Raw genomic sequence first — 24349 nt, 5'->3', positions numbered from 1 at the left:
GCCAGCCTCTAGGTCCAGGTGGAGGGCAGAACCCTCTAGATCTGCCCCAGGGTCATGCTGAGGTCTGGTACCTGGCTGTCACACATTCTGGTTTCCCACCAAGGACACTGCATCACAATGTCCCAGGCACTGAGGATATGCTCGCCCCTTTTCAGCTTCCAGCCTCAGACCTGCTCACTCTTAGGAGATAAGCCCACTTCCCATGTTAGGCAAAAAAGCGAGACCCTCTGATGCAAGTCCTTCCTCCTTCCCAGACTACTCTCCTGGTCACTGATGCCCGTTCACTAGGTGGGACCTTGGGTGCCACCTAGGAGAGTTCCCAACCTCGCCCCGTCCATGTCACTTTTTGTATTCTCTGTCTTCACACCATCAAAAACCAGCACTGATAGGCAAATCACCCAGAGGGCCCAGCACTGCCTTCCACCTTGTGTCTTCACCCTGGGTGCAGTGCAGTCCACACAGCTGGAACATGCGGACACGATAGGGTCCTGTTTCCTGCTCAGAACCCCTGGCTCCGTCTCACCAGGGCCCCTCGGCGTGATTCCAATCTCATTCTCACCTGTTCCCGGCACAGGACTCTGATGGCACCAAAGGAACACATGCACACACCTAGCTGGGCTACCTGGTCTCTCTGGCACAGTCCTTGCTGCCACCAGCTCACCCTCCTGCAGCCTTCCCAGCTCCCTGTGCGTGCACTTCCGGGTGGTGACTGTGTGTCACTCGGCTCCATCTCTGCAGTGACAAACTGAGTACCTCGCTCCCTGGGCACGTTCAGTATGTATTTGCTGAAATGGTCACTGCATTTTGTTGTTTTATGACCAAAAAAATACAGCATGCCATTGTACAGGCTTTTCAAACTTAAAATTATGCTACGAGTTCCTCATTATGATGGGGCGTGGGTTCTGGAGATTTCTCATGCTTGATTCACACACCTAAGGCAAAGCGCAGGGTCTCTCACTAAAACTGAAGTTCACAGCCACCCAGGGGGAGACTTTAACTGCTAGACTGACTCAAACAGTATTTAAGGCGCGTAGACAAATGCTGAGCATGAGGGCAGCTCAGTGTTTGTAGGACGTCTTGTACAGCAAAACGTACTTTTATCGCTGGGCACTGGCCTATGAATGAATCGTGAAGCAGGTGAACTGGAAGGCTCCTGATCCCAGGTAAACTGTGTGCCAAGGGCCCTGCACATGTCACATGGTGCCCTCTTGGATTTGCCCACTGGGAAAGTCTCCTACTCATAAGAAACGGAAGACATAGTGTTGTCAGTGCTGAACTGACAGCTGGCAGTGCGGGAGAGTGATCACTATCCGCAGAGCAATGCGAAGGGCTGAGAATGCACTGCATGCAGTGCATTCCTAACCTGCAGCTTCAGATACAAGCTGTGTTTCAAATCTGAGACGATGAGCTTTGTCCAGCGGCCTGGCTCATCTTACAGGAAAAATGACGCTAGCGCCCCTCGTGGGCACAGTGGGACACACAGCAGCGCACCTCCACCGCAGTGCCTTTGCAGGGGACAGAGCTGAGAACAGTCACCTGAGCACACGCACACACATACACATGCCAGTGTGCACACACCATCCACACTTTTTCACTATTTAAAGGAAAAATACGACTGTATTCTAAATTTGATCTTTTAACCACAGTATTGGCCTTGATGTAGGAATTTAAAAATCTGGACAACTGATGCCAAGTTACCCTCTTACAACACATACATAAATTACATACATGCATATTTTGGTACTGGGAATCGAACTCAAGGCCTTGCGTTTGCTAGGACAACATACTCTTATCACCTTTAAATATTTCAAATTGAACCGTCAACTTGGAGATCACTTTAGATTCACCAGAAGCTGCAAGAAACAATACAGAAAGATCATGAGTACCTGTAGTGAATTTCCTTCAATGCTAGCATACTACAAAATAATCACCACTGCGATATCAATCAGTGCAGGGAAATAAGGAATTATTAACATCAGCAGATGGGTCCTGCGTGCTGCCAATGTGGGGACATGTTCATTCCTCCCAAAACTGGTGCCTGTTAATGTCACTCTATTTCTGGGTCCTTTCTTCTCTGCTGGTCTCTGTGTCTGCCCCTCACACAGTCTGGAGTACCATTACTCTGTGATGTGATGCAGACTCCGCAGGTTAATTCCCCCTGCCATATGCTTGGTAAGAATCATTTTGTCGACCTCAGCATCTTTGCCTACCTTGTGCATTTTAGAACAGTATTTCTCATCCCCTACACCCATAAAACAATTTGCCGTGATGGTGATGGGACTGCTCTAACGCACATGTTACCCTGGGAAGAATGGACTATTGCTGCGTGGGTTATTCCTAAGCTGTGGCTTCCTGTGTGGTCTCCTCCTCCTGGACATATGCCGTGGTGCTCCTTTTCTGTGGTGGCTTTCATCAGAATTTTGCAGTCTTCAGCATACACCTTCTTTACATGTTTTGCTAGATATATACCTAACTAATGCATCATTTTTTTGTAAGTGTAAATGCTATTGTATTTTTGGTTTCAGCATATACAGAAACTCACTGGATTTGTTAATGCTCATCTTGTATCTTGTGACTCTGCTGAATTCGCTGATCACTTCTGCAAGTGTCTTTCCTTTTGGTGGATTCCTAGGGGTTTTGCAAACTGACATTTATGGCCCAAGCAAGCAGGCTCACGTTCATTTCTCCCTTCGCAATCTCTTGGCTTTTTCTTTCCCTTTTGGCCTTGCTACTTTTGCTGGAACTTCCAGCACTATGCTGGCTGATGGGGCAAACATTCCGCCCTTGCTTTTGACTACAGGAGTTCAGTTTTCAGCATTAAAAATAGCATCAGCAGTAGGACTGCCAAAGGTGTTCCTTATCTAGGCTATACTGTCCCTCCATTTCTTTGTACCAGTGGATATTTAAATATTTTTATCCAATCTTTTTTTGGTACCCATAGGATGGTGTAGTTTTTCTTCACTAGGCTGTTACTACTGATGGATTACCTTTGATTGATTTTCAAATACTGAATTGGCTTCGCTCTCTGGAAAAAATCCCTATTGGCCATAGTGGGTAATATTTTTCATATATTGCTGAATTCTCTATATTCATGAGTGATTTTCATCTTTAGTTGTCTTTTGGGTGCACACACACACACACACACACGTGTGTGTGTGTGTGTGTTTGTGTGTGTGCGCGTGTGTGTGTGTGTGTGTGTGTGTGTGTGTGTGTGTGTTACCGACTGTAGTTTCGGTATCTGTAATCCTAACTTTATAAAACAAATTAGGCAGTGTTCTCACTTCTATTTTCTGGGTAAGACTGTGTAAAGTGGCTGTTAATTTTCCTTAAAACATTTGGTAGAATTCTTCAGTGAAACCATCTGGAAGTGGGAGCCTCATTATGGGGAGATTTTAAATTACAAATTCACTTCCCTGATAGGACTATTCAAATTATCCATCGGCTGAACTGGAGTCGCTTGTAGTTTTTTGAGGACCTGGCCCATTTCCTCTAAATATTCATGTTCATATGTGAGAGCTCTTAGTAGCGTTTCCGTTGGGTCTTGTTGATGTCTACAAATCTGCTTCCTGATTTAGTCCTGATATTGGCTATTATGTCTTTTCTCTTTTTATCCTTTGTCAGTCTTCTCAGAGGTTTATCATTTTTATTGAAGTTTTTAAAGAGGCAGCTCTTGGCTTCCTCGATTTTATCCTTTTCCCTTCAATTCCATTGATTTCTGCCTTTTGTTGCTGACTCATATTTGCTTACTTTGATTTTGTTCCTGCATTCCTGCAGGGGAAGCTCAGATTATTCACTTCAAACTTTCTCTGTTTTCTTATTCTTTCTGTTCTCATACATTTTATATTCTATATTTTCAGTTTTTTCATTGATATATATATATATATATATATATATATATATATATATATTCAATTCTCTCAAGACTTCATGGAATATTTGAAACAGCACTGTAAGCTTCTAAGCATTTGGAGGTTTTCCTTTATTATTTTTCTGGCTGATACCTAGTTTAATTCTGTTGCCTTAGGCCAAGGACTCCATACCATCTCTGTTCTTCTGACTGTTCCGGTTCATGGTCTGACCCACAACCTGTCTTGACACAAGCTCCCCAGCTGCTTCAGGCGGCCTGTTCCCCACCAGGCCTCCTCTAACAGGAGGAAGTGTGGGTTCTGGGGACTGCAAGGTGGGAACCACCCTCCTGGCCTCCTAGTGAGCACTGAGAGGGGCTTGGTGCTCTGTGACCAAACAGTATGCAGGGCCAGCCTCAGGGCTGGGGCCAGGGGCACTGTAGGACCCTGTGCCAAGCAGGTTGGGAAGCTCCTCCTTGCTCTCTTCTCTCTCCTCCTCCTCCTTCCACTTGCTGTTGTTCTTCCTCCTCTTGTTTGCCTTCTGCCCCTCTCCTTCTCCTCCTCCTTTCCCTCCTCCACCTCCTCCTCTCAGTCTCTTTGTCCACCTCCCTCCCCACCTGCCTCTTATTTTGGAGATGAATGAAAGGGCCTGTCCTCACCCCAAGTGTGTGGCACCTAGGGCTCCACCCCATCCCCGTTCCTAGCCCTCACCCGCACTGTGTCTTTCACTTTTCCAGGACTTCATGCCCCAGCTCGAGAAGGACTCACGTGTCACTTGTGCCACTTCAGAGGTGGCACACAGCCACCCGCCTGGGAGAAGGAGCTCGCTCTACACCTGCACTCACACACCCAAAATTCACCTCTTCCTTGCAGAAGAGCTGCCTGCAGATGGAATGAGCCTCCCAGGAGGGAAGCCCACAGTACCCTTGGCAACCTGGGTCAGACAACAGGGAGCTGCAATGGGCGGTGGTGGCACTGGACACTGGGCAGCAGGTTTGCAAGGAAAAGGCACAAAGAGAAGCTGTGGAGTGGGGCAGGAGGCTCCCAGGTGCCAGAGGGGATGTGAGGCCCGACGCTGAGGGAGAATGTGCAGGAAATGCCTGGCCTGCCTGAGCCATCACCTGAGGCCTCCTGAGTCTGCAGTAGCCAGTGACCAGACAGCTGTGTCACAGTGGTGCTGGTCTTTATTTTATTTTGTTTGCTAGCTGAGAGAAGAAACCAACCATCTCCATCATGGGTCTCTCAGCCTCATTATTTTAAGGACTGGAAGGCAGACAGGCTTTGTACTGGATGTTATCACATCCCTCACACGTGCAACACAGACTCCTAATCATGCAACGCGATGCGCACATGTAAGGGAGTGGCCTCCTTTACAGAAAGGACTGTGTTTAGTCAAATGACTCAACCGGAAGCTTCTGCTCAGCTGCCGTCTGGCCAGGGAGCAGCACTCCCTGAGATGCCCAGTGTGGTGCTGAGCGGGCATTTGTGGGAGTGGATGGCAGCTGCCGCAGGCTGCTTTCTGGATGTACTTGCTGTCATACTCCAGTGCCGCAAAAAGACAGGAGATAATTCTGTCTGCGACAGCGGGAGAGGGAGACGCAGGAGATCTCAGCACAGCGGCTGCGAGTCAGTTCATCCAGAAACTGAGCTGCAGAAAGCTGCAGCGGTGTTTGCTTCCAACTGCAGGCTGCAGACACTCGTGCCTGCTAGTCACCCAGGAAACCAGGACATGAAGGCTCGAGAGGGGCAGAAACAGCCCATCTCCCTTCACGGCGTGGTCCCAGACCTGCAGCAGGGCAGCTGCTCCCTTCCCTGGTGGGTGGTGCAGGGTTGACCAGGTGGGGACAGCGGGTTCTTCGGGCTGCCAGGATGGGACGTGGGGTCCCCTGACCACCTGCTGTGCTCTGCAGCTGATGCTTCCCATGTTTCTCAAAACAGAGTCCCTATCGCTACTAGAATAAAAGCAAACCCTCTCTGCTTCTCCCCAGAGAAGCCAGCATCCTGCACTGCCCAAGGCCCTCACTGAGGCCAATGTGGGCTTACAGTTGGAGGATCACAGCTACAGGAAGTGAAATGAAGGAAACCTTGGTATGGGAAAGAGATGCGAGACGGACCAGGCTGCTGGGGTCCTCTGCGGTGGGAGCTGAGCTCTCAGTGCTCTGGGCCCCGTTTCATTTCTGTTCAATTTGTGCTGTGGCCCCCACCCAGGGAAGTTTAGCAATGTGAGTAACGCAGCCTGCAGTTAAGGCCTCACCTCCAGATACTGAGAATGGGTGTTCAAGGAACACAGTCATAGGCAGGAGTAGACATCACTGGCCAAATTTTTAAGTTGTCCTTAGTGTGGCAACTGTGCTCCCTTTATCTCCCGGCCTCAGGGAAGCTGCTCTTGGTTGCAGATGCCTCCCTGTTTTCCATCTGTCTTCACCTTTACTTGATAATCTATTCCCTGTAATCATTTTATTCTCTTTGAGAATTCTTTGCAGCTTCTCTTCCTGTCTAGATGGTGCCTGACCTCCACCATTCCCAATTCTTTGCTTCACCTATTCCTATCTTGGCAGCCCATGAAGAGACAGGGTCTGTAGGTGCTCACTGTCCCATCCCCAGGAGAAACACAACAGTGAGGCTCATGAAGGCACCAAGGAAGCACGGAGCAAGACATACAGGGCATGTGGGAGGCTGATGCAGGCACAAATGATGAGATGGCAGTCACAGAGAATGGTGTGATTCGAGAGGTCATCATTTGGACACAGATGGAGCCTCGGGGGCTGGCAGATTGGTCTCAGAGGCAGTGGGGATCACTGCTTACCCAGCAGGAAGAGGAAGAGGAAGAGGATAGCATGGGACGACAGGCTTATGTGTGTGTCACCATCCCTCTGTCTCCCTCTGATATGACCAGAGGCAAAATGTGGAAGGCCATGGTTGCGGAAGCTGCAGGAGCCTGCGGTGACATTCCTATGGCTTTGCTATGTAGACTTTCTGTGCCTTCTGTACCCTTTATGTGCCTTCAGCTTGGGACAGATGACTGTCAATTCCAGATACTCTAGTCAAGGTCATCTTGCTGGGGTCAAACAGACTGCTAATGACATTACTATGCCAGTAAGATACTTGGGCTGTGAAGACCCACATCTCCAGGTGGTTGATGCACTCAAAGATAAAGCCCCTTTAATAAAGTTCACAGCATTCACATGGTACTTTCATCACCGTGTGGTGGCACATTTCTATAATCTTAGAAGTCAGAGGCTGATGCAGGAGGATTGCTGCAAGTTCCAAGACAGTGGGGTTACTGTGTGTTCACGGCCAGACTGGACTGCAGGCATTTGCAGGCATGCCAGGTTACAGCGCAGATCACGGCCACATGCTGCAGTCAGTTCTGGTGCTGGCTTTCTGGATATGTGCAGGTATATCTATTTATATGAGAGGTATGTTGTTTTAACAGTCTCCAAATATGGCCATAACCAAAGAGTAAATAAAAGATCATAAGAGAAATGTAAAGCAAAATCACAGTAAGATATCATAGCCTCTATTACACAGTGCAGTAATACACAGTGCAAGGATGCTGTCATTTTACTTTCTTTGTCACTGAGATAAAGTACCTGACACCTGTAAGCTGAAGGAGGAAAGATTTGTTGTAGCACAGTTTATGGAGGATTCAGTCTGTAGTTGGCTATCTGCAAGGCAGGGAAGCATGGCACAGGAGAAACAGTACAGGCAGGGCAGGTGCGAGGCGCAAGCCGCAAGCCTCCCTTTCCCTTTTATTCCATCCAGGCAACAAGCTTATTGGTTGGTGCCACCAACATGCCACTCAGGGTGACTCTTCTCATTACCTACAACCCGAACTATGCCAAACTACTCACTGGGCTAACTCCATTATCACATCCTTAATACAGCGTCACACATCCATGATCTAGTCATTCCACAAAGCAGGATCCATTCTCCACTCAGGAGAGCTGAAGGTAGAGAGAGAGATGTATAAAAGGACAGCTTAGGAGCTGTTGATAAAAAACTCATCGTGAACACTCATGTAGGTTCATTGCTAACAAGTCAAATCAGAACAACTCTATTTAATTTCCAGCAGTTACCAAAGAGAGACAAAACGTAAAGGATGAGTTAAGAGACCAGAGCATCGCTCCACAACCCTTTAAGCAAAGATTGCTCCTCTTGCTCCTTGCTTCATGATAATTAGCACTCATCCCACCAGGAGCAGACTGCTGATGAAGGGAACCAAAAGGATGCAGGTGCCTCCTGTGATGGGAATGAGGTGCTGGGGTGCCAAGGCCAAGACCTGGCTTTGAGACATAAACAGAAACTAGAAACACCTGCATTTCTTCATCACAAGTCAAGCATCCCTAAATTGAAAATCTGAAATCCAAAGTGATCCAAACGTGAAAAAAAATCTTTTTTGAACAAGCTCTAAAAAGTTTGGGATCACGGAGCATTGGATTTTGGATTTGCAAATTACAGTTGCCCAGCCAGTAAATTCTATGGGAATGTTCCACAATCTGAAAATATCTGAATGTTTCTGGTCCCTCTAACGGACCAGTATGGACTGGTTTCCAGCTTTGCTTTGAGTCACGGGTGGGACACGCAGGTGAAGCAGCGTCCTTTACCCATCTCCTTTGGTGAGATGAATTGTGGGGTGTGGGGGAAGGGTCTGGGAGGTTGGCACTGAGATCTGTGCCAGTCTATCCCCCCCAGAGGGGTGGTAAGAAGTAGAACGTGGTGGTCAACCTGCCCAGCACACTGAACCATAGAAGTCGCTCAGCGTCTGATCCCAAGAACCATCAGCACCCACAAAACGGGAGCAAACTGGCCGAGTGCCACACTGGCCGCCCCGTCTGCACTGAGTTCTTTGCATTACACACTGCAAAACAGCATCTTCAGAGAAGAGGCTGAGATGAACAGAAGACAGAATCACAATGTTTCCAAGACAGCCGTGAATCCAACACCGCACACTGGATGTGAGATGTGAAGGTCCGTTTTATCAGAATAAAAAGCGAGCATTTGCAGCAGACACAAACGTGTACCACTGTTTTCATGCCTGGTCTTAGCTCTCTGCCGGAGGCTTGCTGCCCAGGGCTTCGGCCCCCAGCCCAAGTGAATTATCTCCATTCCACCTGACGACGTCTAGAAGCACAGACTTCTCTCCTCACTCTTCCTTGAAGTGAGTCTGCCCAATGGCTCAGCTCGGCTCCCTCTAGTTCACCAGGACCTAATAAATGCTGGTGATTGAAGGTTTTCTAGGCACACAGGAATAGTGCAGAGTCCAAGGGAGACAAGGAAATCAGAACCCAGGTGTTACTTGACTTTCAGGGTAGGTGGCATTTATGAATATGCCTCATTCCATCTCAGGAAAAGAATCAACCAAGTGGCACTAAGTTGCCAATGCTTAGGGCATCTAACACCAGGTATTCATCACTTTCTGTGACTCCCTGAAGATACCAGACAGGCTTGACCTTGCAGGAGCAGGAGGGATTTCACACTCGAGACTACACCTCCCTTCCTTACTGTGCCCAGCAAGGTGCCCAGTGAGGTGGTGGTGATGGTAGTTCTTGGGTCACAGCCTTCCAAAGGTGACACTGCTGCCTGGAACGGAACATCCACAGTCCAGCAGACCTTGTGTTTATTTTTCAAAACGTCTGCCCAAGAGGTGAACAAATACAGCTGGAAATTAAGCTCCCTCTGTGCAGGTCAAAACATTTTTGTCAAATAACCTTTAACAGCATCAGTTTGGCTTAGACCAGACAGATTTAATTGCTGTGTCTGGAGACGCTGCCTGGAGGAAAGAGGGAAACAAATAGAAGCTGCCCGCTGACGAGTCTGTCTGCTTTGTCATTGGATTTGAAGGCTCAATTCCAGAGCGGTCCTGGGTACACTGCGTCTCCCACAAATCTCCTGGGTGACGGCTGGTAGACGGGGTGCAGATGGCGTTCCCAGTGCAGGAAGGATGGTAGGCTGAGCAGCTGCAGGGCCCTGACCCTCTCTGGGTTCATGTGTGCAAGGCGGTGAGGCTGCTTGAATGCACATCCCCCAGATCCTGCCAGACTATCAGTGAGAGGAAGATTCCCACCTCTCCAGAGAGCTGGATCAACACATCAGTCTACATAAATAAGAAGATCTTCAAATACTTCATTCAAAGATGGGGTGCCAACTTTTCTAGGAGAAAGGAAAAATCTGCTCTCTTATATCCAGGCCCCAAATCAGGACCATCCTCCTCTCCACATCACCTCAGAGGTCATCACTGTGTCAGGAGCAGGGTTCCTGGATAGGCTAGCCAAACAGGGACAAGAGCAAGAATGAGCACTGTCCATGTCTGGGATGACAACATCCTGTGCAAGGATTTGGAGTAAGGGTGTGGAGAAGGAATCCAGGGAAACACATTCAAAATCCACCCCAGGAAGCTGCACATCTGCTGGTTTAAAACATCCAGGGGCTCTCAATTTTTATTGCACCATAAAATTGTAATGCAGAGGATGGATATAAATTGTAAAGAAGGTTTTAATTTTCTTAAGGGAAATAATATTAAAAGAGCTTTTAAAACATCCATTAACATTTCACATACCTGCATGCTCAGTGAAAATATTAGCCATAAAACTAAATGGTAAAGAATATAATTTTTTATAAAATTCTTTTTAATCGAGGTAAAACTACTCATCTCCCAAATAACTGATATAGTCACTAAAAAGCATAATGTCACATTAGCATAAATTAAAACATTTATCGACATGTTTTCTCTCAGCACTGTGTCATGGTTCCCATAGATGGAGAAATGTTTAAATTTTCAGCACGTATGTCTCACTGAAATCTTTCAAGTATGGTGGGGTTCAGGGAAATCTAACCAGAGTATAATCTAACCAGAGTGGTGACAGCTGGCTGTCACTTAGGGAGTGATAATTATGCCGCTGTGCTCCTCAAACAAATATTCCAACATTACCCCCTAAATACGGCTTTCAATGAAGTCAGCCCATTTATGAGATATGAGAATCAAGTTTTTATAAACAAATGAAAGACACTGATCACTTAGGTAACCAAAGTCAACTGGCTCACCCATGTTATCATCTGAAAACTGAGCAAATTGCTTAAATGATCCCTAAACATTTCTGGTGCTTACTGTCCCCATCAGGTCAAAATTTTGCTAAACCCTGTGACATTCCTGAACTGCAGACTGTGCCCCTTATCAGAGATGTGTGATTCACCCCTGCGCTGATCGCTAACCCACAGCTGCTGAACCTTCAGAAAAAGTTCATGAGATCCATTAAGGTGTTTTCCTCAATTATGAAGTTCACAGCTGTGTCCACCAGGGATCCTTGTCCTTTGTGGGTTGCCCAGCAGTGGAGTGGAGGTCCACCCATCCCAGTAGCCCAGTCCCTCTTCTCTTCCCCCTACACTGCACAGATTCCACCAACAGAGGTGGAGACCATCACCACTGTGAGGTGGGGATGTGAAATCACAAGGGACTTCAGGAGTGAGCTGGGGTGCTGCCCTCTGCCAGCCCACAGTGGCCGAGGAGGGTCCTCAAATTCAGGTTTTCACAGAACCACCCAAAGGTCTTTCAGATGCAATTAGTTACATCAAGGGGAGGCCTACGGGGACAACTAAGACCTCTCAAGAAGAGGAGAGGATACCCAGAGACCCCAGGGGCCAGACAGCGTGATGGTCACAGAGCTTGGGGATGTGTGTATGAGCACCAAAGAGTGCCAGCTGCTGGCAGTGACAGTTCTCCAGGACAGGCTTGGCACCATATCATTAGATGCTAAGAAGAAGCTGACCACGCTGACAGCCCGTGCAGGACTCCTCCAGTGTCCTGCTCAACTGCCCAGCCCTGGTCCTTCACCGTGAGAGTCCTAGGAGATGACTGTGTGGCCAAGCAGCTTCTGGGGAATCCCTGAGCCTCACCCAAGCCCACACATGAAAACTGAGCACAAAGCCATGACAAAAATGTTGCAGGAGTGAGCCGCAAGCAGCTGACTCCACTGCTGATGAGGCGGGCAGGGTCCCAGGACATCTGGAATCAGCCAAGATCCTTGATGCCTGGAAAGACAGAGGAAATCTGGGCAACAAAGGAGAGGACATGATTAAGGCAGGGGTGCAGAAGCGGGGTCACTTAGAAATGCTGTGCTTTGAAGAAAGTCTACAGTGTTGACCTCACACGGTTCTCTAACCACTGTGAAATGGAACAAACCAGTGAATTGTGTGCTGGCTTCCTCGTGCTGTTGCAATAGAAACCACGAACTGGGAGTCACAGAGCAAGAGGAATGTGTTCTCCACTGGACTGAGCTCCAGGTCTGGTAGCACCCCACCTTCAACCCCCCGAATCTGCTCCCGGAGGCTCTGCTTTCCCCCAGCTGCCTCCAACCATCACAAGCCTCCTCCGTGACCAAACCTCCCTTTGGTTATTTCCCACTGCCTGATGCCTACCCGCAAAATCTAGGATGATCTCCTTGTCATCAAAGCCTTAGCTCAGGAGCTCTCTACACAAAGAACCTGCTTTCCAAACAAATTCATGTGCCCAGCTTCCATGGGTGAGGACTGGACCTGCTCATATCTTTTGGAGGCCACCACACAGTCCTTTACAACACTTGATGAGTACGTGGGACCCAGAGCTGAAACACAGATGTACCCTCTCAGATACAGGATCAGTGCTAACTTGATGCACAGGAACCGTGGGGCACTTTCAGGTGGGACTACATGAGATCCAGATGGAAATGAGGTATCGGAAGCACATTGAAGCAACTTGTAAGGAAGTGGTATGGCCAGGAAACAGTTGAGGAACACATGCAGGTGCTGTACACGGCATGACTATTAATTGTTACTTGCATTTTCATTAATTCTGTCTTTATTACCGCAGACCAGTTTACTTCCTTCTCTTCCATTCACTTTTCTCACATCAACATTTAAGAACTTTAAAATACTACTTCCTACTGCAGATGCTGGAGGATTGCCGTAATGGAAACCGAGCCTGCTAAGAGCCAATGTCAAGCTGTAATTCTCCTCTCCTTCAAGCCCTACTTTTGACAGTCAATAAAATGAGATATAATTCTGGGCTAAATGTTTATCTGTAATTTAAAATAGCAGTTTAAAAGCAATCCCTAAAACAGGCAATTCCAGATAAGGCTTAAAATTTGCTAAGACAAATAATGAACAACAACCCAAAAAGAAAAAAAGCCCCCACACAAACCCCAGAAGCCTTCTTTAATTCAGATTTATGCTCATTAAGGAGACCTTATTAATATTTCATGCCATGCAAGCCTCTTACCATTTACTTTAAAATATTTCCGTAATGGAGATTGGAAAACGCCATGCTCCTGTGAGTAATGAAAAATTCAAATGTGTTTGGGGAAGCTCTTCAGCTATAATTCAAATCATGTTGCTTAAACATCGCTAAAAGGACCGGCGAGCCCCCACGTCCACACGCTGGGGAGCAGGGCATGGGCTCCCGGCTGGCGCTATCAGGACAGGGCGTCCCCAGCTGGGTCCGGCTGTCAGGATCACCATGAGCGGTAACCGCTGCCCTTCCTGAGAGACGCAAAATGAAAAGACCCGGTGAACCACACGGGAGGAACGGGCTGTGGTCGGGGCACCCTCCAGCCCTTCCATCTGGCCAGAGAGCCTGCTCACCAATTTGAGAGCATGCAGGGCCACGCCTGCTCCTGGAGGCTCAACTGTGTTGTCAAAGATTACTGGGGGCTCTTCTCCCTGCTGTCCAAAATTGATGCTGCACCCAACTTTTTCTACCTATCTTGGCTTACAAAATGAAGAACATGCTGTGTGTGTGTGTGTGTGTGTGTGTGTGTGCTCCATAGTTACAGTTTAAGCCCTCTGGAGCCACCCTGGATGATTCTAAGGAAGGCGGGAGACACTGCCACACATTTCACAGAACCCACGTTCTAACGTGACTTTGTCCTTAGGGGTCCTTTGGCTAAACGCCTTCATACATCTCACCGAAATGCAAGATTTTTTATAAAAGTGCAAAGTTGACTCTAATTATGTAAAACTTGTTTAAAAATGAAGGTGCTTTCATGCAAAAACCCATGATTCCACCAGGACGTTGGATCAGCACCAACCCATCACTCGGCTGTCGGTCTGTGGGTTAATTTCCAACAGAAACCAAAGCAATCATCTTATTAACTTAAACTATGAGTTTTCAGCACAAATTTTCTAGGATTCAAATTATGTTAAGTGCTGGAATTTTTAAAAAGTTGAATATAAATCACCCACATTTCCCATATTAAAACACAGCTGCAGACCTGCTTCTAGTAGTCTCTGCATGACACACACGAGCAGGGCAGGTTAGAGCTGCACCCCCTGTCCTGGCTCCCCTGAAGAGGCAAAGGACAATAACTTCTTGAATCACGATACCTTCTGCAAAATTTTACATCATTGTTCTCAATTGAATACATGTTTAACACAAAGAAGGTGTAGAGACAAAATCTGGACATAGGGCTAAGAGATCCCTGTTTTTACAAAGAATTTCAAAGGCCCAGTCCCTGGAACAGAAGAGGAAGTTAGTAACTGTCGGGGAACCCTGGAACCTTCCCATTGTGGACCTCCTCTCCACATGCTGCGGCCACCCCACGTGTCCTCAAGCCGCTGCTGCCCCCTTCACAGGCACACTGGGGCCTGGCTGCTGCATTACCCTATATTCTGATGCCTTTTTCTCGGGGTGTTCATGCTACTTCCCTTTTTAGTAAATTTTTCCCCCTGTCCTCCATATTCTTCCTGGGTAAAACCATCAAGACACACATTTCCCAGCGTGTGTGTCTAAAATCAACCAGCCTCTGACATCCTAGCATCACCTTTGCCATCGGCACTGAGCTCCTGTCTAAAGTCCTGTATGTATGAGCTCACAGTCAGGAGAACCAAGTCCTCAGTACTAGGTGCAGATTAATTCAGTGTTTGGCCCAAAGCAGCCTATATAGTGATTCTGCTGCTAATTCCTTCCGTACTCCTTTCCCATCGGTGTGGGATCGCTGGCTAGTGGACTGGGGCAGCTGCAGTGCAGAGACTGGAGGGCAAGAAAGGAGCCTTCTGAGAGGCCTCTGTGACTGGGAGCCACTATGACCAGGGTTGGTCACTCCTGGGCAAAGGGCAGAGGTCAGTCCTGTGTGGCTTGGGCCCTGGCTCCAGGCAAGCCTGGCACAAGCTGCTGGGCTCCTTTGGTGCAGGTGTGGCCAGCCCTTGCTCTGGACGGTTGTGTGTTGGTGCTGAGTGCCAGGGCATAGGGATGTTACCTGAGTAGGTGGCAGCAGCAGTGGGAAAATGTGACACACAGAAGCTGCTTCTCAGCCTGGCTGGGGTCCCTATCACATGGGGCACTCACCTTGGCAGCTCAATTCTGGGGTGCAGCCATCAGGGAGCTCCTGAATGGCTCCTGAATGGGAGTCTACAAAGATCTGCTTCTGCTCTGGAGCCCTTCTGCTCCTCACTTCTGGTCCTTCATAACAGGAGGGCAAGATTCTTCTAGGACATAACTCCTGCTAGGGCTGGTACCAAAGTGGCAGAGGGCACAGGGGGCAATTGTAAAAAAGGCATCAATAACTACAGGCAGGAGAGGGACTGAAGGTTGCTGGGCAAGGATTTAAGTTTTCAGAGGCGGATAAAAGCCCAGCAGATGGTACAGCCGGAAATCCCAGCACTCTAGAAGGCTGACGCAAGTGGACAGCAAGTCCATGCCCAGCACAGGCAGTTTATAGAGACTGAGACCCTATTTCAAAGTAACACAACTTTACAGGGGCTGGGGCAGTAGCTCAGGAGAAAGGCCCTGAGTTCAACCCTCAGCATCAAGAAAAGAAAACAGACAGGTGAACACAGTATGGTCTTCCTATGAAGACAAGGAGCAAAGTTCAAGGCTGAGTGGAAAAGAGCTTGGAGAGAGAATTCAAGGAGCCCTGAGTGGATGGGAACAAAGCCCCTAACCCAGGTCTACAGGAGCCTGCACCTCAGAAGCCAGGAGGGTGTGGGCAGGTGTCCTGACAGCGTTTGAGAAAGGAGCAGAGATCCCTATGCTAGCCGAGAGGCAGCATGTGAAGGGTAGCCGCCGTGTTCCGCTGCCAGGCTCCCAGAAGAGGACCTCAGAGCTGCACGCAGCTGCGTGCAGGGCCAGCAGAGGCCAGCACTGGCAGTTTGCTTGCCTTGTGAAAAGACCCTGAGACACACAGCAGTGCTCTTTGTGAGCCTGAACCACCGGGCTCTTGCACTGGTGGAAACCATAACCCTGAAAGCCAGGCTTGGTCACATCCCACGCTTCACGCCACTCTGGGAGCAGGAGCTGCTGCTCACACGGAAAACAAATCACTTATGAAAGCAAATTTCGTGGGCTGCTTGTCCAGCGTCCCGGTCATAATCACATGCCCAGGCACCCAAACCTCTGCAATCTGTTCCCGGGCCCACAGCCCTGCAGGCCACACTGCCAGCCCGCAGTTTTCCCACTCACCCGGCCCGCATAGTGCATGACAGTGAAAGCTGAGCCCGTGCCCCGCAGCGCCAGGTTCCCGTTCCCATCCTTCATCGGGGGGTACACCGCATTCGTGTTGGAGGACTCCAGCAGACTCTGGAGCTTCTTGGGGAGGTTTGGTTCCGCTGTCCAGCTTGTTTGGCTTTCTTCATCCAACAGAGAGAGAAATCCAGATGGCTTCTGAGGATGAGGAAGAGAGAGAGGTTTTCCTCTATCACTTAGCTTGGTGTTTTTGATGTTGGCTTGCTCCTTTTATTTTTATTCTGTTTATACAGACACTCAGAAAAAGAATCCATCTCTATTTTTAATGCACTTCTGGGTTTGGTCAAAGAGACGTCCCCACCCAGCAAGTAATCCTAATTCTCTGAGAGACAGGGGGATTGCAAACTCAGGCCCAGCAACTTAGCAAAATCTTTTCTCAAGAAACAAAAGGAAAAAAACAAACAAACAACAGAAAAATCATAGAAAAGTGGTGGGGATGTAGTTTAGAGAAAGAACCTGGATTCATTCCCAGGAGAGAGAGGGAAGGAGAGAGAAAAAAAAAAGAGTGAAAAGGAGAGAGAAAGAAAGAGACGGGGATACACAGAGAGGGAGACAGAGACAGAGAGAGAGGAGAGAGGAGAGAGCAGAGAGGAGAGAGAGAAACTGCTATTTGTATGAAAGTTTTGTTAGTGTATATAGTGTTCCTGTGTCAAAGCTTTTCCATTGTAAGTGAAATAAGATAGTATCAACATATCAGTATCTGTCCCAAACCTCTTAAATTTAACCAAATATTATGAAAGTGTGTACTCTGCCTGCCAGGCTTCCAAAATTTAGCTTTTATTAACTGAAGATAAATAAAAAAAATTCTACTGACTTTCACAATATCGCTCATCTTAAAATTACCTTAGAAAGCTTGGATAGTGATCACATGTAATTGCCAAAAGGAGTCTTAGTCATAGCAAGTGAAAAATGTTGAAAATTTTTTATATCTACATGGTTCTTACATTTCTTGTCCTTTTAGTGAACTGGTTCTCTCTCAAATGCCCCTTTACAAAAAGATAACTCCTGCTGCTTGATAGATTTTGAAATGTTATAAATTCTCTGCAGAGCTTTCTGTACACAGCTACCTCAAAAACAGAGCCTTCAGGAAGAAAATTCTTTGTCTCCAGGACATTTTCAATGCATGTATCCTGTTAAGTATCTAATTATATTATATGAATACCTGGAAAAAGAAATCCAAAACTCCAGTCTGGGTACCAGGAGAATATGCCGTTTCCATGGCAACCCCCTCTTGTATGCATTCCGTTTGCTCTTGTAGAAAAAGCGCGTCCTTGATGTAGTGGTGCACATGCTCGTTGGTCATGTTGACACAGAGCTGTTGTGGGGAGAAGGAAGTACAGAGCATCAGGCGCGGTGCAGAGCTGCCTGCAAGCGACACCGGACTGACTGGGGCACCAGGACCCTCGGGTCCACTTAGAGAAGCCTGGGCTCTGCCACGGGTTCAGTGGCTTTTGATTGCGTTTTGATTTGCGTTGTCTGTTCAGTTTAGCGTGAGGATGTTAAAAGCTACAAGCGGCATAATTAAGGCATGAACTTACCAAGATCGACTCTCAAACACATTTAATCATCTGGCAAACATTTCCAAAGGAAGATACATTTGGCCCTGGTCAGCAAAGACGAAAGTCCACAGGGCCCCAGCGCACAGAGGAGCACGGCTTCCAGGACCCACTGGGGCCGCGCTTTCCTGGGATCAACGACCAGGCGGAAGGCATCATGGAAACCCCGTGTCTACCAGGATGCCCCCCACGTCCCTTTCCACAAGACACTCCCATCAGGAAACACGTTACCTCTGAAAGTCTTAAATTCTTACTGCCAAAGAAAAGAAGCAAAATTTTTTTATCAACTGTTCTTTACAAATGAAAAAACTAAATTCTAACCAATTTCATTCTAAGCTCCTTCCCAGTTTCCATTCCTATCAGGACATCTCAAAACCTGTGTCTACTGATCTTGAATTCTCCTCCTGATTTCTCTGGAAACTGCCCTAATATACCTTTCACCCCCACAACACCCCCGAAATGGCTTGGCCAGAAGTCACTAGGGGTGGGTGTATTTCTGACCTGGATCTTCAGTCCTCTGTATTTATTTTTCATGACCCCTCCCCCACCTGCAACATCTGAGCTTTCCCACTGCTTCTTTGGAAAGGGCTTCTGGCTCTCAGATGGTCACTGCTCCTTCTTTGTTCCCCGCTGACCCCACTTTCATACCTGCCTCTTCCCACTGCTGCCTCGGGCTCATCCTGGGGGCCTCACTCCATCCACAGCCACTTCCTGGGGCACCTCTTGTGCACAGACCCTCACAAACCTCCAGATGGCCCCAATCCCTGCATTGCACCAGGTAAAGTCCAGAATCAGCTGGGCAGATTTAGTGTTCAGGAACCTGCTGCAGTTAACACAAGATGACTGACCATCTATAATGATGCAAACAACTAGAAACATTCCTCAAGGAAACCAAAGCTCGTCTGTGAAGGGAGTGATACCCAGGATTATACTGAACACAAAGTATCCTGTATCCCTGTGAAGACAGGGCCAAAGTTTGTATATAGAATGGAAGATTGGAAGGAACAGCTGGTGGAATTTTCATTGGAAAGACTTCCCTGGTTCCTCTTCTCCAAGAACCTAATCTTCCCCAGGTCTGACATCAGGACTAAAAGTCCCTTCTGGATATGTTTCCTTCTCCTGGAGCTCCCATCTTCTTTCTAGACTACATAATAGGGTCCTTGTGTCTCAGTCACCATTCAGTGAGACAAGTTGCCTCTCAGGTGACCAGCACCAGGAAACATTTAACTCTGTGTGTAGGGCATGGCATTTGCCATAGGGTGTGGCTCTTGGTGAGCAGAATCACGTGCTCAAGAACGGAAAGGGCACTGGGCTACAGACTCCTGGCGTGGAAGGATGGAAGGTCACAGCAGGAAGCAGTCTCAGAGTGAAACCTTTCCAAGGACAAGCAAAGCACCCAAGCACACAGCACAGGTCAGAACAGAGAGGAGTCTGTCGTGAGGCTGGCCTGGCTTGCTGGAAACTTCTGCTCTTCTTTCTATGGCCAGAATTCTGTGGACAGGTATAGATAGCTCATAGAGCTTCAGAAATGGGGAGCTCAGAGGATGAGAAGGCTGGAGGCCTGAGTGCCCTGAGGGATGACACCCAGGATTCAGATGTCATCTTTCTCATCCTTTTGTATTATTGTGGTTTAGATCTAAAATGTCCCCCCAAAAGTCCCATATATTTGGAAGGTGCCTGAATCACAGGGATGGACTCATTGATGAGTTCATGGTGAATGTGCGGTTAGTAGGTGAGGCTTGCTTGGAAGAGGTGAATCACCAGGGGAAGAACTGGAAGGGTTTTTCTTTTCTATGGCTGCTTCCTTCACTCTGCTTCATTGCCTCTGTGAGGTGAATGGCTTCCTCTACCATGACCTTCTTCCATATCACTTTTCCCTTGGAGCCAGCCTACTGGGAATTGAGCCCATTGAAACATTAATTAATGCTAAATGAACTTTGCCTCCTTTAAGTTTCATCCATTGGTTACTTTGTTCTGGTGATGGAAAAGTGGACTAACACAGATTTTGGTTCCAGGAGTAGGGTCATCACTATGACTGTCCCTGACCGTGTGGCTCTGAAGCCTTTGAAACTTACTTGCAGGAGAAGTTTGGAGAAAATTTGGAGAAGTGGGCTAGAGAAGTCCTAGATTGTTATCAGCAGAGCCTCATGAGCGATATTGGTCAGACTTAGGAAACCACAGAAAGGAAAGGGCAGACTCAGGGAGTTTCACTTGGGAGCAAGGAATTGATCGCAATTGCACTAGAAGCCATGTGTGTTACACTCTGTCCAACAATCCATCTTCATTTTGTTCATGCTTTGATACTTTGAAGGAGGCTGAGATTTAGGGCAGAAGACTAACAAATCTGGTGGAAGAAATATTAAGACAGCTCAGCATTTAGGTTGTGGCCTGAGTACTGCTGGCTGGGTATAGCTGCAGCTACAGTGAAAATCAGGAGCAAAAAGGCAAGTCCAAAATGTATAAAAAGTTTTCAGTTTTTTTTTCTTTTTCAGAAAAAAACCCCTATAAAGCTGCAGGTGAGGGCAGCTTGAAGAATGTACCTACTAAAAAAAGTTAGCATTAAAAAGAAATACTCAGCATCAGAATATTAGGAAAGACAGCTAGAAAGTATCTGCAGAACTGGCCAGATACTATCCTTTGCAGGCTCACAGCTAAAAAACTGTAAATCTTTCTAAATGAAAGAGAGATTCCCTGGGATGCCTGCTAAAGATGGGCCAACTAAGGAATTAGTGCCCCAGAATACATTTCTCTAGGATCAGCCATACAGACATTCAGAAGTCATTGCATCCATGGTCCAGGGTGCCTGGCTATTGCTTGAGCTGGCAGTACTCCTTGGCATCATCTATGATGTGTTAGTTTTCCAGGCATACAGAATGCAAGAGTTATGGGGTCATGGAGGCTTCCACCCAAATTTCAAAAGAAGCCCTTGGTGGTCAGATGCCCTTCATGGGGCAATGCATGAAGATGTCAAAAGGAAGCCACAGGTGTAGTACAGCCCCAGGAAGTTAGAGATGGCAAAAATGAGGATCATCTTCTGGAGAAAGCAGCAAGTAGCAAGCAGAGCCAACTCAAGACAGAGGACATGCGTGCTGCAAAGGACAGTGCGTAAAGCCCGGAGCTATGCAAGCTTCTTGGAGCTCCTTGGACCTCCCTGGAGTGATGCACCTGCAGCTACTTAATGTTTGCCCTGCTGATTTGGTCTTGCTTTGGTCCCAATCCTTTCTATCATACCCTTATTGGAATAGGCATGTTACTGGAATGAGAATCCCTTTTGGAAGGGGAATGTTTAACCTGCACCTTTGCATGTCAGAAATATTTAATTCTTTCTCTTCTTTTCTCTTTTTGACAGGGATGCACAGCTGTTTGCCTTGAGTCTCAGAGGAGACTTTGGACTTAGATTCAGACAAAGGCATGGCAAAGTAAAGCAGTAGCAGGGGCTGTTCTCTGGGCCGCCTTGTCCTTTGTCTTTTCCAGAGAGTGTTCAACAAACCACTGAGCTGCTGATAACAGGGAAGGGCTGCTGAGACTTTGGATGAAGGAAACTAAATTCTCATTTTCCTGGTCAAGTGACTTATGAAGGGTACAGCTTCGCTTCTGGACCTCCAGTATGCCCAAGCTGCGGTATTCTGTTAGTTCCCTTCTATGACGTGAGCTATTCTTTATAACACACCTGAACAATGTAATGCACATCGTGTTCTTGGTATTTGGGGGAAAAGAAAAACTGTTAAAGTAATTTATTAAAATCCCACAGGGAAAAGCTCATCTTTAAGTAAGTAGCTTATGGACTGATTTTCAGTTTTCAGGTTTTTATTGCATTGGTGTTTTCTGGGAATAAACCTATATTTGTATTTCTAACAAGGAAGAACAATGCTGAATCACTGGAAACATGCAGCTCAAACTAGAATATTACTCAAAATTAGTTTTATGTATGAGTAAACTAAATGTTTGCCCCAAAATTGCCTTTGCCTATTTCAAATTGTTCAAAGCACTCACTGTTTGAACAAAAATTAAAACACAGAAGTTCAACCAGGAATTCCTGTGGTTCTACCTTGATGCCCATTCCAAAGCCTCATGTGCTCCTAGACGTGGCTTTGGGGAGGTGGCTGGATCATGGGTGTGTGATATTCGTTGGTGCATTCACCCACTGATGGGCTTACAGTTGAGTATGATATGATGGCTGGAGTTGAAGTCTGGTGGCGGAGGAGATTGCTGGGGTGTGGACCTCCTCCTCTCTTGATCTCTCACTGCTTCCTGCACCATTCCATGTGCTATTTCTCCTCTGAATACCCCTCTGCCATGTCATCCTGGCTGACTATGGACTGAAACCTCTACAAACTGTGAACCAAAGTAAACCTCTCCTCCTTAGAGTTGTTGGTGTCAGGTATTTTTTCCCAAAAATGAAGAAGTAACTAAGACATGATGAACTTCGAAACTGCCAGTAAACATCACAAGGTTAATATCATGGGTCTCCTACTAAGAGCCAAAGGATTATTTGAAAACCCATTCAAATAAATGATGGCCAAAATTATGGCTAGAACTTGCTTGGTCCTTTTCCCTGAACTGCCTGTGTATGTGTGAGTATGTCTGTTGGTGCATACGTGAGAGTTTGTTAAATACAGACAGAGGAAGATTTTTACAAGTGCATTAGCCCATGCATCCAGGAACAGCTCTGCATGCACAGCTGAGGAGTCAAAGGAATCATTATTTTTGCTCTGCTTTGCTACCCATCAGGATTATGTTTGGGCTGAATTAGATCCCCAGGTATTCCTCAGGGAAGAGCTGAGTGTGGGTGAAAGGTGAGTAGTCAGGAATGATAATAACTACTAAGTAGCTGCTTAATTAGTATGCATCCTTGTCTAATCAAAATACATGCTTTGTACATTAAGTGCCGCTGCTAACAGGCTTAATAATAAAAATTATGCAGCCCCTGAAAGCACGTGTTAGTGACAGCTTCTCCAGATGGTCCATCATTTGTATTAATGACAAATTTAATTTCCTGAGTAAATTTTCACCAACTGTTCTCCTTTTATTTTTATTACTCAGTGAAATACATCTGAAGTGAAAATATAATAGAGCATGACACAGGCATCACAGAATTAAAGTAGAACATTAATTAAAGCTGACTGCAGTCACGGACAAGGCCCTCGGCACCAGCCAGCGAATCCCAGCCCTGTCTTCACCCTGGATTCACCAGGAGCCTCTTCAAAACAAGGCGGATGCCTGCACCTGACCCCAAACCCATTAAATTGGAGTGGGAACCCGACATTGATATGCGCTAAAAGCTTTTCAGGTGGCTGTGCCACGCACACATGATTGAGAGTGCGTAGCTGGGCAGAGGAACGGAGCATCCACAACCCATTAACACGCTCAGCCGTTAATCTGGATGTCGGCGTGAGCTGAGCGTGTATTCATGTGTGACGTGTGTGAGAGCTGTGAGGTTAGAGATACCTGATAGTTCTCAGATATGTTCAGCGTGACCTAACCGTATAAGACATCGACAGTTATGGTCTAAAAACCACCAAATAGGTAGACACTTGTGGGGGAAACAGCTGTGTGGGGCCAATGGGCATCTGTGCAGGACTTCTCAGAGCCTTAATGTATTAACTGCACTAGAAGTCTGCACCTGAGCCTGATTTGGGGTGAGCAGACATAGCTTTATTCCTTCCTTCTGAGCCTGTGTGCCTCTTAAAATAATTGTTAAGTCATGTGAATTGTGCAAAAGAACCTTGGTGTGACATTTACACACACACACACACACACACATGCATGCACACACATGTCCCACTTAGATGCTATGTGCTCCCTTAGGCTCAGTGATAACCCTTGATGTCAGTGTCTCAGGCATGAAGTGCCAGGCTTGTGGGGCAAGAGGGGACCGCATCTCTCTCCCTGGTTTTACTTTTTGAATTCTTGAAGCTTCTGTTGTAGGGCTCTTTCTTCCTCACCCTTCTGGTTTCCGAAGCTCGTGTGTATTTTTCTCCCACCACCAACTAGCTCTCCCAGTGTGCAGAATCCACTTTCGGCCTGTGAAGTGGCCACAGCCACCGTCCCATGGTCCCCCAGCTGCCTGGACCCTGGACTTGGTTCTGGCACTGTCTCCTTCACCTCCTTCTCCCTTCCCCTGCTCCCTTCTCCTGGCAGATGTCTGTTTTTTAAAAGAACTGAGCACCCTTTCCTTCCCTCAGCCTTTGGATATTTTAAAATCAAAGTGCACATAAAAGATCGAAGTTCACATAGGTGATAAGGATCGTTTACCTTCCATGCACAAAACACACCATTTTCATGCAGATGAAAACTCCTAATGCTTCTTTCAGTCATTCTGTTACACACAGCAGCTAGATTCACGCTAAGAACCCAGCCCTCTGTCAGGACGCACTCCCTGCGACATTCTCTAGATATAAAGAACTGTGACTCCCCTGCCTTTATCTACTCCAGCCACTACTCCCATGGCAGCC

General features: G+C 47.2%; 1 protein-coding gene across 5 annotated transcripts in view; it reads right to left on the bottom strand.

Annotated features, from left to right (window-relative positions):
• The window catches only part of Myo16 (myosin XVI), a 470083-nt gene that overhangs the window by 113492 nt on the left and 332242 nt on the right, over positions 1-24349 (bottom strand). For all 5 annotated transcript variants that reach the window (XM_063247024.1, XM_063247026.1, XM_063247023.1 and 2 more), the window contains exons 22-23: positions 17501-17653; positions 16276-16476 (exon numbers count right to left, since the gene is read on the bottom strand). In XM_063247024.1, the coding sequence (XP_063103094.1) occupies positions 16276-16476; positions 17501-17653 (354 nt within the window). The remainder of the gene's footprint in view (positions 1-16275; positions 16477-17500; positions 17654-24349) is intronic.

This window comes from Cavia porcellus, unplaced genomic scaffold, assembly GCF_034190915.1.
Source record: "Cavia porcellus strain 051 isolate PalLab524CR breed Dunkin Hartley unplaced genomic scaffold, mCavPor4.1 scaffold_4, whole genome shotgun sequence".
Lineage (NCBI taxonomy): Eukaryota > Metazoa > Chordata > Mammalia > Rodentia > Caviidae > Cavia > Cavia porcellus.
The sequence above is the reverse complement of the archived record's forward strand: the minus strand, read 5'-3'. Positions and strand labels throughout refer to the sequence as shown.